Below are 14645 nucleotides of genomic sequence, written 5' to 3'. Positions count from 1 at the left end.
TAATATGGTTTAAAGTTGAACTCCTTTATCTGTCAAGCCACTTTCATATTTCACACAACTTTCTATATATTACAGTTGAAGAATATAGTGGTATGAGCTCATTGCACTCAATCTACTGACTGGCCAATGAAGAAGAAGCAACACACTAAAACATTATATTATAAATTCTGCTCATGTCTGTCTACATGTTACCAGTCAGCAATTGTGCATGTAGCAGAGCACAACTGGCTTTTTTCGGTGCTCCCCTTCCCTCCTCTAGTCTGAGTGCTGCTGTACAGGCAGGGCCGGCGCCACCCACAGGCAGGTAGGTGGACACCAGTCGGGAGACGCTGCTACTGCTGCCACTCATCATATTCCATCCCACCACAGCTGGCACTGATTCCATCCCCACCCCCACCAGGCTGCCAATCATCCCATCCCACCACAGCTGTCACTGATCCCATCCCATCTCATCACCACTGCCACTCATCCCATCCCAACACTGTTGCCACTCATCCCATCTCATTCCATTCCACCACAGCTGCCACTCATCCCATCTCATCACTGCGACCAGTCATCCCATCCCTGCTGCCTCCAATCCCATCACAACTGCCACTCATCCATCCCATCACCGCTGCCACTTATCCCATCCCACCACCGCTACCACTCATCCCATCCCATCCCATTCTACACAGCTGCCAATCATCCCATCCTAACCCATCACCGCTGCCACCCATCCCATCACCGATGCAACTCATCCCATCACCGCTGCCACTCATCCCATCCCTGCTACCACTCATCCTATCCCTGCTGCCACTCATCCCACCCCCATCACCCATCCCATCCCTGCTGCCACTCATCCCATCCCATCACCGCTGCCACTTATCCCATAACTGCTGCCACTTATCCCATCCCATCACCGCTGCTACTCATTCCATCCCATCCCACCACTGCTGAGACTCATCCCATCACCGCTACCACTCATCCCATCCCCTCACCACCGCTGCCACCCATCCAACCACCGCTGCCACTCATCCCATTCCATCCCACCACCACTGCTACTCATCCCATCCCACCACTGCTGCCCCTCATCCCATCCCATCACTGCTGCCACTCACCCAATCCTATCCCAACACCGCTGCCACTCATCCTATCCCACCACCACTGCCACTCATCCCGTCCCACCACCGCTGCCACTCATCCCATCCCACCACTGCTGCCACTCATCCCATCCCACCACCAACACCGCTGCCACTAAGCCGAGGGGGGGGGGGGGGGCAAAATTAGGTTTTGCCTAGGGTGTCAAAAATCCTTGCACCAGCCTTGTGTACGGGGGTTCATATGAAGACAGATTTAGAGATTAAATCTGCATTAAATCTTTTTTTTTTTTATAGCTGTCTGTAGTTCATATGAAATGTGATAGGTAGGAAAGTGTGCTGATTCGGCTTGGGTGTGCTGCTACCTTAGAGTGAATGTAATGAATGTGTAGGAAAAATCAGGTGCGCTAACCCAAATATATAAATATAGATACAACATACAAAAATGTGTAACCAAGCCACTTGTAACTAAGTGAAATGTAAGGAAAATCAATTCAAAATCTTAGTGACAAAATGAAATCCAAAATATAACTGGTGAATCACCAGTGTACAACACTATGAACGTCCATAATAATAAATAAAAAAGTCCATGAGGTGAAGATGCAAATATGGTGATATAGACTTCAAGCTCTGGAAGGTGTAAAACTGTGTTAGGAAGGTGCAGAGTCCCACCACCAGCTTAGCCTCTTACCAAAAGCTGAAAACTAAGGGCATATATAGGTGTAACCGCTCCGCGGGTCATGCAGCCTGTGAAGGGATTCCCAGAAACTCAGGTGGCACTCTAACACACTCGTGATCCCTGGACTCTTACCGGACAAAGCCAAACAAGGAGCCTTGAATGGTGATAGTAGATGACCCTGCCAGGAATGCTGGACTCTGGATGGCTGCTGTGACTTCCTATGTTCAAAAGGAACAAAAGCCAAACAAAGAGCCTGGGATGGTGATGGTAGACGATCCTGCCAGGAATAACTGGACTCTGGATGGCTGCTGTGACTTCCTGTGTCTATTTTACCTGCTGGCTCTGGGCACAGAGGGTGGAGGGTGTTCCTGTCCCCCAGCACAGGAAAGTGTCACTCAGCCTCTCCCACACAGCGGGCTCTCCAGTTTTCAGCTTTTGGTAAGAGGCTAAGCTGGTGGTGGGACTCTGCACCTTCCTAACACAGTTTTACACCTTCCAGAGCTTGAAGTCTATATCACCATATTTGCATCTTCACCTCATGGACTTTTTTATTTATTATTATGGACGTTCATAGTGTTGTACACTGGTGATTCACCAGTTATATTTTGGATTTCATTTTGTCACTAAGATTTTGAATTGATTTTCCTTACATTTCACTTAGTTACAAGTGGCTTGGTTACACATTTTTGTATGTTGTATCTATATTTATATATTTGGGTTAGCGCACCTGATTTTTCCTACACAGTTCATATGAAATGCCATTGTTAAGGTGTCCATCATACATCACTGAATTACTAAAATCTCAAATATGGATTTTCAGTATGTTATATAGTCAGGCTGCTCCTTCTTTGTTCAGTAAATGAAAGGACTATTGAGTCTCGGCAGGCTTCTTTTATTGAAAGGTTTTGATGTGCTTGTGTCCTTAGTGATCATTGAGTTGAAAGAAAGGTTACCAAGAACATTGATTCTGAGTCAGCATGACTCCCTGTATTAAAAGGTGACCTGTACATTTCATCTTTTTACCACACTATTCTTCATATTCTGTCTTGTTTTTTTAAATTCTTTTTAACTGAAATGTGTTCAATGGCAAAAATGAAAACAAAGAGCCTGGCCAGTAAGGAGACTTAAAGCATACCAATACCCAAGTTACCCCCTCCCCCCTCAAAGTCTCATGTTAAACTGTCTATGCTCCTACCAGATCCTGATTTGTGCCTTAGGAAAAAAATCAATTTGATTCCTTTGGAGAAGCCATGTATTGATGGAATGGATAATAGCTGACCTCTCAAATAGGAGTTTTCTGGGCATGTACAGAAGCAGCAAGGGACTGGCCAGGAAATTATCCTTTCAATGGTATAGTCAATAGACCAAGAGGTAGCCAAAAACAGAAGTTCATTGTTAGGGTTTACATATGCTTTAATATAGGTTTGGGTAACTGGAAAACTCCTCAATGTTTGACATATTTATCTAATAATTTTTCAATAAAAATAATGAGCAGCAGCACTCCAATGTCCCCTAAATCAAATCCTCTTTACTTCACCATACAAGAAGACGGTCACTCTCTGCCATGTTTCACCCTTTTAGGCTTGGTAATAGAGATCTCTGGCGGTCTTCAGGCAGGGATTATCAGTGTGTTTTGTCTAATGGAATAAGTTGCTTTGATTCAAGTATTATCAATAGTGTATGGCCACCTGATCATTTAATTTGTACATGCAGAGAGGACAGGCTCTTTTCTGGCAAGGAACTCAATCTTCAGGAGACAGGAAGAGTTACTACAGTTTGGAGCAATTATATTTCTTTGATAGGTCAATTTTGTTTTACATTTCAATTTATGATTTATATTTACTTCAACTGTTATGAAATAGTGTACTTCTTTTCTATTACTTGCATACAGTTGTAGACTATTTATGATACACCTAAAGCTACTGTATAAATGTTGCTTTAAAGAATAAGGATTGTTTACTTGTTATAATTTTTATTAAAGTGATTGTAAAGCCTTAAGTTTTTTTATCCTAATGCATTCTATGCATTAGGTTGAAAAACCTTCTGTGCTGCAGCTTCCCCAGACCCCCCCCCCCCCCTTTTTTCTTACCTGAGCATGATTTGATCCAGTGACGTGCACGAACGCAGTGGCTCCAGCCGCTGTAGCTCTCTTCATTGGACAGATTGATAGCAACAAGAGCCATTGGCTCCCACTGCTGTCAATCAAATCTAGTGACATGAGAGCGGGGGTGGGGCCGAGTGCCACTGTCTGTGTCAATAGACGCAGCAGCGGTACTTGGGAGAGAGCCTGCAAATGGGTGCCCCAAGGAAAAGCGGCTTTCCGTGGGGGTACCTGATAATGAGGAGGGGCCTGGAGCGCCGGTGGGGGACCCCAGAAGAGGAGGATCAGGGCTACAATTGTTTTGCACAGAGCAGGTAAGTAGAGGAATGTTTGTAATTTTTATTTAAAAAAAAGAAAATAAGGGTTTACGACTCCTTTAAGGACTAAACCTGACCTTACCCCTTCCCTTTCAAATAAGTAACAGTATGATGGCTTCCAAGGCCTGAATGTTAAGTCTTACCTTAGTCTGAAATGTACAGTAAAGGTGTGTCAGGAAAGGGTGATCCCATGCCAGAGAAAGAACTCTTTTCTCCACCATAGTGCATTCAACATCATCATCCATGAGCACAACATCTTTCTTTAGGACTTTAACAGCAAAAAAGTGATCAGTTCCCTTCAGCTCTGCAAGAAAAACCTTAAAACAAAACACATGATTTTCTTGTTTGGAAAATGGGTAATTTCAGTAATTTTCACATCGGCAGCTTCGTATTTTCAATATATGGCTCTTTCAACAAATCAGGTTTTGGACATAATTTTTCTAGTGCATCTAAAAACTACAAGGCAGCTAGAGGTTTTAGAATGCAGTGTATATATTGTAAGTATTGAATTTATTTTTTTTACACTTTTGCATTCATGTGCGCCTTAATACACATTGTGATGTGCATTACTCGCACGCATCAGAATGTATATATGGAAATGCGCATGTAAAGAAATGCACCTGCCTTTCAGCACACCACAACACACAAATGTAAGTGAGTGCATTGTGGTTCAATTCATTTTAAGTGCATTGAGGCTTGTTAGGGCAAAGCATTGAAAAACGCTGTGCTTTAACGAGCTTGTATTAATGAGCATATATGTGAATGAAGCACTGAAGTGGTGCTTCTACCTTGTGAGGTGGACACAGTTTATAAAAAGCAATATCTGTATCTGTTTTGATGTGTTGTATAACAGAAACGTATCTTCACTGAAGGCAGTAACAATATGACAAATGCTAAGAAAAGCCAGGAGAAAGAGGAAGTTAGGTGGTCAGTAATACATGCGATTTTCTCCTCTAACCATTTCCCTTCTCAACACTAATAATTTTGCTCGTAACAAGGATACATAGATCTGAACAGAAATATAGAAAATGTAAAACACTAAAATGCTATATAAGTAGAATTAATGTAACAGAGCATTCCATCTAATAAGGAAGGAACGAGTGCAGCTTTTAAGCTAGTGGCAAGCATTTGCTGTGGGCATCACTTCTACTTTTTTCCCAATCCGAATTCCTGGGGCTCAATTTCTTACGGGACTGATAATCTAGCAGCAAGCACTTCTCAGACAACTGATTAGTGAAAAATATTATACAGTACATTTGTGAAAAATTTAACACAATAGGAAAATGAAAATTATTTTAAATGCTAGGATCACCTTCAGCACTAGAAGAACACTAATGGGTTAGAGCTACCTATAGGGTCTTCTTTGGAACCCAAGCAGTGGTGGCTGTAGCCTGGCACTCCTAAGTTTCTCCTCATACACAGCCATTATTGTCTGGATCGCATTACAAAGGTAACTTTGCTCCCTTTGGTAGGAATGAAATAAAAAATGGCTACTCAATCAAAAGGAAAGTCTACTTATAAAAGTCCTTTAAATCATGGCCTTTACTGTAATTAAAGATGAAAGAAGAAAGAAATAGGACAGACAGAAGTTTACCTTTCCAAAACTTCCTTTTCCCAACATTTTATGCAGAATAAAGTCATTGAATGTCAGTATGATGTGGCTGCGTGGCTCCTCTTCTATCCTTCTCGTCTCTGTCCTAGGCTCAGCTGTAGTCTCTGGGCATTTGATTTCTTCCACTGGGGACTCCCAAAAAATGCCTTGGGACTCTGTTTTTTGCACAGTACAGATGCAATAAGTATTATTCTAGCGGGCACTGTAATACTAAATATTTGAAGAAGTTTATGTACTTTTCTGTACTTTTTTGTTTGAGGTCATTACATAAATATGTCTAAAACCATTTGTATCTATTGTGCTCTTTCTCTGATGTTTTAAAATGGGCATTGTTAAGAGAAAGATCAAATGTGGAACAACTCGTTTTTAAGGGGGCTGTAGGGAGCAAAAATGTGGAAGCGTTGCCTAAAAAGACTAATAGCTGTGATTTCTTGCAGACTTCTGTAAAAGGTCTCCAGGCTATGACTGTGTCCTGAAGCATGTCCCCGTCTCCAACAACCTAAATAGCATGTCTGCAGTCTCTGATCATATCCTGTTGTATGTATTCACTGCTAAGTGTATGTATTACAGCATGGGTCTGCGGCAATGTCTGATCTACACACAAGGCCCCCTATGTCAAGTAAGTTGTAAGAAAATGAACACAATGGTTAGAGGAGAGCTGAAATAAATTCAATATTCTTATGGCTACATCCTTAAACAAATGCTACATACAATTAATTGGTATATTCAGTTCTTTAATTTTAGAACTATATTAAGAATATTTTAGAGACAATCTGATTTTTCTGGCTTTATGAATCTTGTGAGGGTCTACAAACTACATGCCAACACAGTACAGGCTTTGGAGCACGATGACCCTGAAATCCTGCCTGAAACATTCAATATATTACACGTACCTTTCCTGGCAGATATTAAAGGTTGTTTTTCTTCTGTTTTTCTATGACCAACTTCAAGCGGACCATTCCTGTAAATTTGCTCAGATTCTCTTTGCTTCCTATCCTGGAATGGGGAAAAAGAGGTCACCAGAAGCATAACAGACATGCTGCCAATTTGTTCACCATAATAATTGCTCTTTTTTATTTGAAGGGTTTACTAATTTCAAGGTGTTTTCAAGATCAAAGGACATTTTGCTGCCCATACCAAACCAGTCATAGAAGCATTGATTGGTGGCTTTGCTTAACATCTTCAAGTCTACTTTCCTCAGGTTTTATATAGAAGCCTTGGTATTAATCAGTTGCTCCAAGTGCAAACCTTTAGTGTAGATGTTAGGTTAATGAGGCCTAGCTCATACGTTTGGTACCACAAGGCAACTTTGGATTTCAAGTGGTTAATTTATAGGTTAGGTTAAATTTCAGGCGCAAGGGTTAAAATAATAGTGCTGCGCTAAATAACATCATATAAAAAAAAAAAAAATCAAAGAAATATATAAATACATAAATGATAACTGTTGGAACCTCAGTTGTGACTAATGTGCTATACTAAAGGTAACATGTGAATTAAAAATACTTGTCATACAATCAAATGCTTCTTTTAAAAAAACATAAAGTCCACAACTATGCAAATTGTATGTAAATATATTGTGATAATCCTCCCCACCACAGACATCCGTTTACCCTGATGAAGACACGTGACCCTGTGTCGATACCCGTACGGGAGGGGCAAGGACAGTGATGGCTAGGTAGAACCAGCTCCCAGGAGTGTGGACTGACGACTTGCAGGCACAAATGAAACCGCTGTTGGAGGATATTTTGTATGTTTAGTCTGGTGCGCTGGAAGCACCAGCAAAATGTGAGTACCCACATCATTGTTTTTATTAAAGTTATGGTTTTAAGGGTATAAGCACTATTGAATTCTTTCTTCATATGTGACATTGCAACTGTGGAGGAGTGGAGTGAGAAGACAAGAATTACATCAAGTAGACAACACAAATGTACCTGCTGGGTACTCTCTATCATGGCCAAAGCTTCTGCCATTAACTTCTGATTAACCCCACATAGGTTCGCTACTTTATTTTCACACTTATGATGGACGTTCATACCACATTCTGCATGAAACAAATACGATAAACAACAGAAATGCATTAAGAAACCTAAATAGTAATAGTTAAATAGTTAAACAAGTTTAATAACCTTAACTGTCATAACAATACATATGAGAAATGATGCCTCTTCTTCTCATTATTCTTATTTTTAGAAGAGTGAAGAGTCAAAACTATTGTGTGTCAGGCAAAACTATCATGTGTATCAGGTAAAAAGAGAGCAGGGCTTTTATTAAAACAAAGGTAGGATATCCAGCACACTAAAAGCTATCAGCCCCAATAACTGGATAAATAAAAACAACAAAAAACAGTCACTTAGAAGGAGAATCCAATGTGCCAATGTGCTAGCTTAGTGGAAACCGCTGTAGTGAAGCTAGAAGTGACTCTGCAGGGATGACAAGAAGAGAGACAGCACCATCTAAGAGTAGCAGTATGAGACTCTAATAACCATAACAAGTAAACAACTCACAAGATGATGGCATGTAAGAGCTCGTAAAAAGAATAAGAGTCCCACTATGTACGACCGGATGGTTGGCGATCCTTGTCAGGGAGGCCGGATGGAGCCTTTGGCTGTGTGGGTGGATAGCAACACTTCCTGGAGCTGGTCTGAGGTTCCTGGGGGGAGCCGACGTCCCAGGTGTCACAAGCAATAGGCGTAGCATGTGTTCAGAGCATGCATGCTCCTTCTGTAGGCCTGCAGAAGGAGCACGCATGCTCCGAACGCATGCCACACCTATCACTTGTGACACCCGGAATGTCGGCTCCCAGGATCCTCAGACCAGCTCCAGGAAGTGTTGCGATCTACCCAAACAGCTGAAGGCTCCATCCCGCCTCCCTAAATAGGATCGCCGACCATCCGGTCATACACAGCGGGGACTCTTATTCTTTTGATGAGCACTTCCATACCATCATCTTGTGAGTTGTTTACTTATTATAGCTATTAAAGTCTCATACTGCTACTCTTAGATAGCGCTGCCTCTCTTCTTGTCTTTTATTAAAACACTATACCCAACAAAAGTCTTGCCTTTTAGTAATGTAAAAATTATTTAAGTAGACACATTAATTTAATGATTTAAGTAGACACATAATTAAATGTAACTTTCTAGCTGTCAGTAGAAGTTTTAGAAGACACTGCAGGGATTACTTCCCACTCATAGCTATAATTACAACACCCATCTGCTATTGGTAGAACTCTAGTACTTACCTGCACACTTTAGTCCTTGCTTTGCCAGTCCCCAGAGCAGTGTCCCACAGTGTTCACAGAACGTTGGGCTCTTATAATTGTACACTTTAAATCTGTGAGGCATGTCTATTTTAAATCTTTCTTTATGGAGCTGTAAAAATGTAACATTGAACAAAACTTAACGTTTATTCATCTTCATTCTTCTCAAATCTACAAAAAATGTAATGCTATAAATTCAAGACCTCATATAAAAGCTGAGATTTACCAAAATTTGGAGAGAGCTAACTATAGGCTTAGCATAATGCTAAGTCTTGAAGACCAGGGCCGGACTGACCATAGGGCACAGCGGGCAAATGCCCGGTGGGCCGCCGAGGCCTCCGCTCCGCATTATAGTGTACGTGTCCGGCCGTTGCTGGCCTCTCCGCGGCCGATTCCGCAGAGTCTGAGGGCTGCCGCATTACTGCAATCTGGCCGCCCGCCCACCTGCCGGCCGCCACTGTCCCCGACTGCCTGGGCCCCGCATTACCACAATCTGGCCACCTGCCGCTGTCCCCGACTCCCCACTCCTGGCTAACTTCAGCTGGCAGCCGGCTCCGCAGCGGCATCCAGCATAGCTCAGGAGGGGGTGGAGTCGGTGGACCGTGTGACTGTGTGTGAACTGTCAGGTGACAGGCCGGGGGTGGAGCTAGAGGCCGGCGAGGACCCCATGCTGCCTTGTGTGTTGTCACTGGTCTGGAACTTGGAAGAAGCAGGAAGTGAACAGTCGCCGGCGCCGCACCGCAGAGTCGCAGACAGACACTGACAGTCTGTCTGAGACAGTGACTAAGTGTCAGAGTCAGTGTGTGGGGTGTCAAGTGTCACTAGTGCCTGCCCTGGAGCTGCGCTGGAGTCGAGTGTGAGACTGAGACTCAGACAACATTAACAACACTACCACCACCCACGACCAGGACAGGAGACAAGGCCTCAACAGCAACAACAGGTAAGGAAAGAAGGGCAGTAGCACAATTTACAAACACAACACCACAGACCACATACCACTGTCACCGCTGGGATTTGTGGTTCTGGGTGGCCTCCGGCAGAGCAGTGTTCTGGTCTGGAACTTCTGGCTTAGCAGCAGGCAGGCCGCAGGCGTAAAAAACAGATAACAGCTACACACTGTCACTGCTAGAAAACATGTGCCATGCCAGTTTGCTTGTTACATGTGATGTGACAGACAGGTGCACATTTTCAAGTTGACATTTACAACACCACATCTGAGGTGTGATAGTGCAGGAATTGGGGTGATCTGAGGTGTGATAGTGCTGGAATTGGGACTGATCTGAGGTGTGATAGTGCTGGAATTGGGACTGATCTGAGGTGTGATAGTGCAGGAATTGGGCTGATCTGAGGTGTGATAGTGCAGGAATTGGGCTGATCTGAGGTGTGAAGGTGCAGGAATTGGGGTGATCTGATTTGTGAAGGTGCAAAGCTCACTTGATTTCTTACTATTATTCAAGCGGTTTACAGCAGTTACTTTATATGAAGTTGACAGTTGTTTTTTATATATCTGGCACTCCCAATTTCTTTGAAAACATTTTTCGGCACATTGAGCCCAAAAAGGTGGTCTACCCCTTGATTAGAGTAACCCTCATCTTGTGCTGCTTCATACCATTTTTAGGACTCAACCATCAAAACAGGATTTAAAGTAAGACAAAAGAAAAAAAAACAGCATCACATGGCAGCTCTGATCTAAATTGGATCCAATCTATCAGCTTAATCTAAAAAAGGTACCGTAATCGAATCCACACATCCTGGAACAATAAATTCTGTCATCAACCATCCCGATGAACGCCACACCCCAGTCACGCCCCCGCCACGCCCCCCCTCCTGGGCTGCTCAGTCCAAAATGCCCGGGCCTATTTTTTGTCCCAGTCCGGGCCTGTTGAAGACCATTTGGAAAATGTAGAGATTGTTAGTATGTTACCAAGTTGGTTTAAAAGGGTACTCTCCAAAACAGATCTTTCTGTTTCGGATGGAGTAGAACAAGCAAGATCTCAAGAGAAATTGAAATACCACAGTCACTAGAGAAACATCTCTGTAGTAACAGTGATTAAACAGAGCATTGTAAGTAATATATACAACAGTATCTATATACAAAATCTATATACCTCCTCCTCGTTGGCCGATCTTTACATAGGCTATCCCTCCTTCAGCCTATCATGAATTCTACTGCCAAGCTTAGCCACCATAGCAACTATTCAGGATCTGCCACCCCTCTCTGCCAATCCCCCCACTGACTTTGCCAAAAAATAAAATTCAAAATACTAACAACATACAAAGCCCCCCCCCCCCCAACTCTCTCACAAGCTACATCACCAACCTCATCTCAAAATATCACCCAAGCCATCATCTTTGTATTTCCCAAGACTTCCTGGTGTCTACCTCTCTAATTAACTCCTTCCATGCTCACCTCTAGGACTTGTCCAGAGCCTCTCCTATCCACTGTAACCCCCTACTCTAATCTATCCAGCTATTATCTGCTCTGTCCGCCTTTTAAAGATCCCTGAAAACTCACCTCCCCGGGAAGATGTAGCTCACCTCCACCTAATAAAGGACTCATTCACATGGGCAGACCGAGTGTGGTAAAAAATAGTTGGATTGGGGTTGTACAACTGTAAAAATGATACCCCATGTTGCGTTCGGTGGGCAGTACTGCCACCAAACATGACCCATTTAGGTGAATAGGGCCATGCTGCAACCGCCCTGCAATTGTGTGTAATGCATGCAGTTGAGGCGTCACAGTGCAGGCTTTTCAGGGTTCAGCCAGATGGTGAGGAGGTGACATATCACCTCCCAGCTGCCCATCGCCTACTCTCTGAAAAGGAATCCACTGTGGATCCCTTTTTTAAAGGGGTGGCAAGGACTGCCACATGTGTGTAAAAGTCCAAACTGTATTCTTACTTTCTCCATCATCCCTCACAATTATTCATTTTTGGATCACTTAACCCTCTCCTTTAGATTGTAAGCTCTCAAGAACAAGGCCCTCTGAACCTATTTATTTTTTAAAAAGTGTGCTTAAACTGTTGGCACTACATAAATTGTGTATACTAATAATAAAGTGAATAATTGGATTCTGTTGTCTTAAAAATAAGGTTTCACCATCTGAAGGTAATTTAGGTAAAAACCAGGAGCGGTGTATAGTGGGGACTCCTCTGTGTTATTACATGGAGAGAGGTCACAAGAAAAATGTGATTTACAATTATCTTGCAGTATTATTGCAACTGAAGGAGCAGAGATAATACAGAGACCTATTTACATACTTTTTTTAAATATGGAAAATACTCACTACTGTCTCTTTGCTGTTGATTGCAGATCCAGTGCACTTGGCGATAACCTTATCAATGCATTTCTTGTGAATAGCAGCATTGCACTCTAGTAATTAAAAAAAAAAAAAAATAAGAATTATACATGTATTCATTATTGTCAAAAGTTGAAAAAAGTATTTGAAAAATTCTTACGTCGACATTGATAACCTTGCTTGTTAAGCCCCCTGAAAAAAGATATGTAACAAAATGTATTGTTAGTTGAAAATGCTTCTATACAGTATTATTCATAGGAAGATCTCTGAATAATAACATCAGTCAAGTTACAACATATAAACATTCATGCAAACATATCTTGGGTTTAATGTAGAGTTGAGTGGTTCCCAGTTTCCGCTGGAAGCCCCATTGAAAGCCATGGGAGGCCTACATCTCCCACAGCTAATTGTGGCAGTTCACATGTTCTCGCTCATAGAGTGATTTCCTGCAAAAGATTGGCCATGTATGCAGTTAGCCTACAACCAGGGAAGATCATTCACAGGTAATCACTGCGAACCTGACAGTGCATCATAAGACTGTCTGCACATAATTAGAAATCTTTTGACAGGTAAGTCAGATAATTTACAGTATATGTATATAACAGAATAATCATATTCTGGCTGCACAATTTTTGTTGCAGTTATGTATGATGTAGTATGCAGCACCAACAAGCTCTTTTAAAGAAACTCTTATGCAGGAGTGTCCAATGTTTTGACCTTCCTGGGTCCCATTGGAAAAAAAATGAATAGCCTTGGGCCACACATAAAATACACTAACAATAAGCATAGCTGATGAGCAGAAAAAGTCGGGCAGATCACAAGTTAACAATCACTGATATAGAGAATGTACCTATATGAATAATAAAACTTCATTTTTTTGGTAATATTTTTTTATTATAAAAGTAAAAGAGGGCAACATAAAACTATTGAGATATTTGACACTGTTTGTGATAAACTAACATATCAATATCTGGTTCAATGGCTGTAGTAGCAATTCTCAATTAATTCTCAAGGTGCTCATCGGATATTTTGGTTCTAATTTTGCCCTTTGTGTGCTTCATCCTTGAAAATAGTTGCCAACAAATATAGGTGCTACTGAAAACTGAGGACATAAATAAGGCATGATTGTGAATTCTTCTTTGGAAAGATACAACGTATATAAGTCCAGTAAATAGACACTGTCACATTTTTCTTCAGCCACATGTGTTCAACTGATTTTTAACATTTGCAAGTAAGTTGACGATTTTGTGTTGGGCCGCATTCATAGCCATCTTGGGCTGCTCTACCTGCTGTAATGTTATTCCAAAAAGTACAAGTTTGCAAATTTGTAAATATATATATACACTGCTCAAAAAATTTGAAGAAACACTTTGAAAACACATCAGATCGCAATGGGGAAAAAATCTCATCCTGGATATGGATGCCTTATCTTTTGATATAAATGAAAATATCAACCTACAGAGGGCTGAATTCAAAGACCCGAAAATCAAAGTGAAAAAATTATGCAGCAGGCTAGTCTATTTTGCTGAGATTTCAATGTAGCAACTCAAAATGGTAGTTTGTATGGCCCCCACAAGCTTGTATGCATGCCTGACAACATCGATGCATGCTCCTAATGAGACGATGGATGGTGTCCTGGGGTATTTCCTCCCAGATCTGGACCAGGGCATCACTGAGCTCCTGAACAGACTGAGGTGCAACCTGGCAGCATCGGATGGACCAAAACATACTGTCCCAGAGGTGTTCTATTCGATTTAGGTCAGGCAAGAATGGGGACCATTCAATGGTATTAATTCCTTCATCTTCCAGGAACTGGCTGCATACTCTTGCCATATAAAACCGGCATTGTCGTGCACCAGGAGAAACCCAGGACCCACTGCAGCAGCGTAGGGTCTGACAGTGGGTCCAAGAATTTCATTCTAATACCTAATGGCAGTCAGCGTGCGATTGTCTAGACTGTAGAGGTCTGTGCGTCCCTCCATGGATATGCCTCTCCCGACCATCACTGACCAAACCGGTCATGCTGAACGATGTTACAGGCAGCAAAACATTCTCTACGCTTTCCCCAGACTCTTTCACATCCGTCACATGCGCTCAGGATGAACCTGCTCTAATCTGTGAAAAGCACATAGTGCCATTGGCAAACCTGGCAATTCTGGTGTTTAATGGCAAATGCCAATTGAGCTCCATGGTACAGGGCCCACTAGAGGAAGTTGGGCCCTTAGGCCACCCTTATGAAGTCTGCTTCTGATTGTTTGGACAGAGACACTCACACGAGTAGCCTGCTAGAGGGCTCTGGCAGTGC

General features: G+C 42.3%; 1 protein-coding gene across 1 annotated transcript in view; it reads right to left on the bottom strand.

Moving 5' to 3' along the window:
* Window positions 1–14645, bottom strand: part of PRKCQ (protein kinase C theta) — a gene marked incomplete at its 5' end in the record, with an annotated part of 157160 nt that overhangs the window by 37542 nt on the left and 104973 nt on the right. The window contains 7 exons of the mRNA XM_082255133.1: window positions 4317–4490; window positions 5768–5940; window positions 6679–6781; window positions 7717–7826; window positions 9025–9154; window positions 12329–12414; window positions 12501–12532. Of these exons, the coding sequence (XP_082111259.1) occupies window positions 4317–4490; window positions 5768–5940; window positions 6679–6781; window positions 7717–7826; window positions 9025–9154; window positions 12329–12414; window positions 12501–12532 (808 nt within the window). The remainder of the gene's footprint in view (window positions 1–4316; window positions 4491–5767; window positions 5941–6678; window positions 6782–7716; window positions 7827–9024; window positions 9155–12328; window positions 12415–12500; window positions 12533–14645) is intronic.

The sequence above is a fragment of the Pelophylax lessonae genome, assembly GCF_965119305.1.
Source record: "Pelophylax lessonae genome assembly, chromosome: 4".
Classification (NCBI taxonomy): domain Eukaryota; kingdom Metazoa; phylum Chordata; class Amphibia; order Anura; family Ranidae; genus Pelophylax; species Pelophylax lessonae.
Note: the sequence above shows the minus strand (reverse complement) of the source record. Positions and strands in the feature narration are given on the sequence as shown.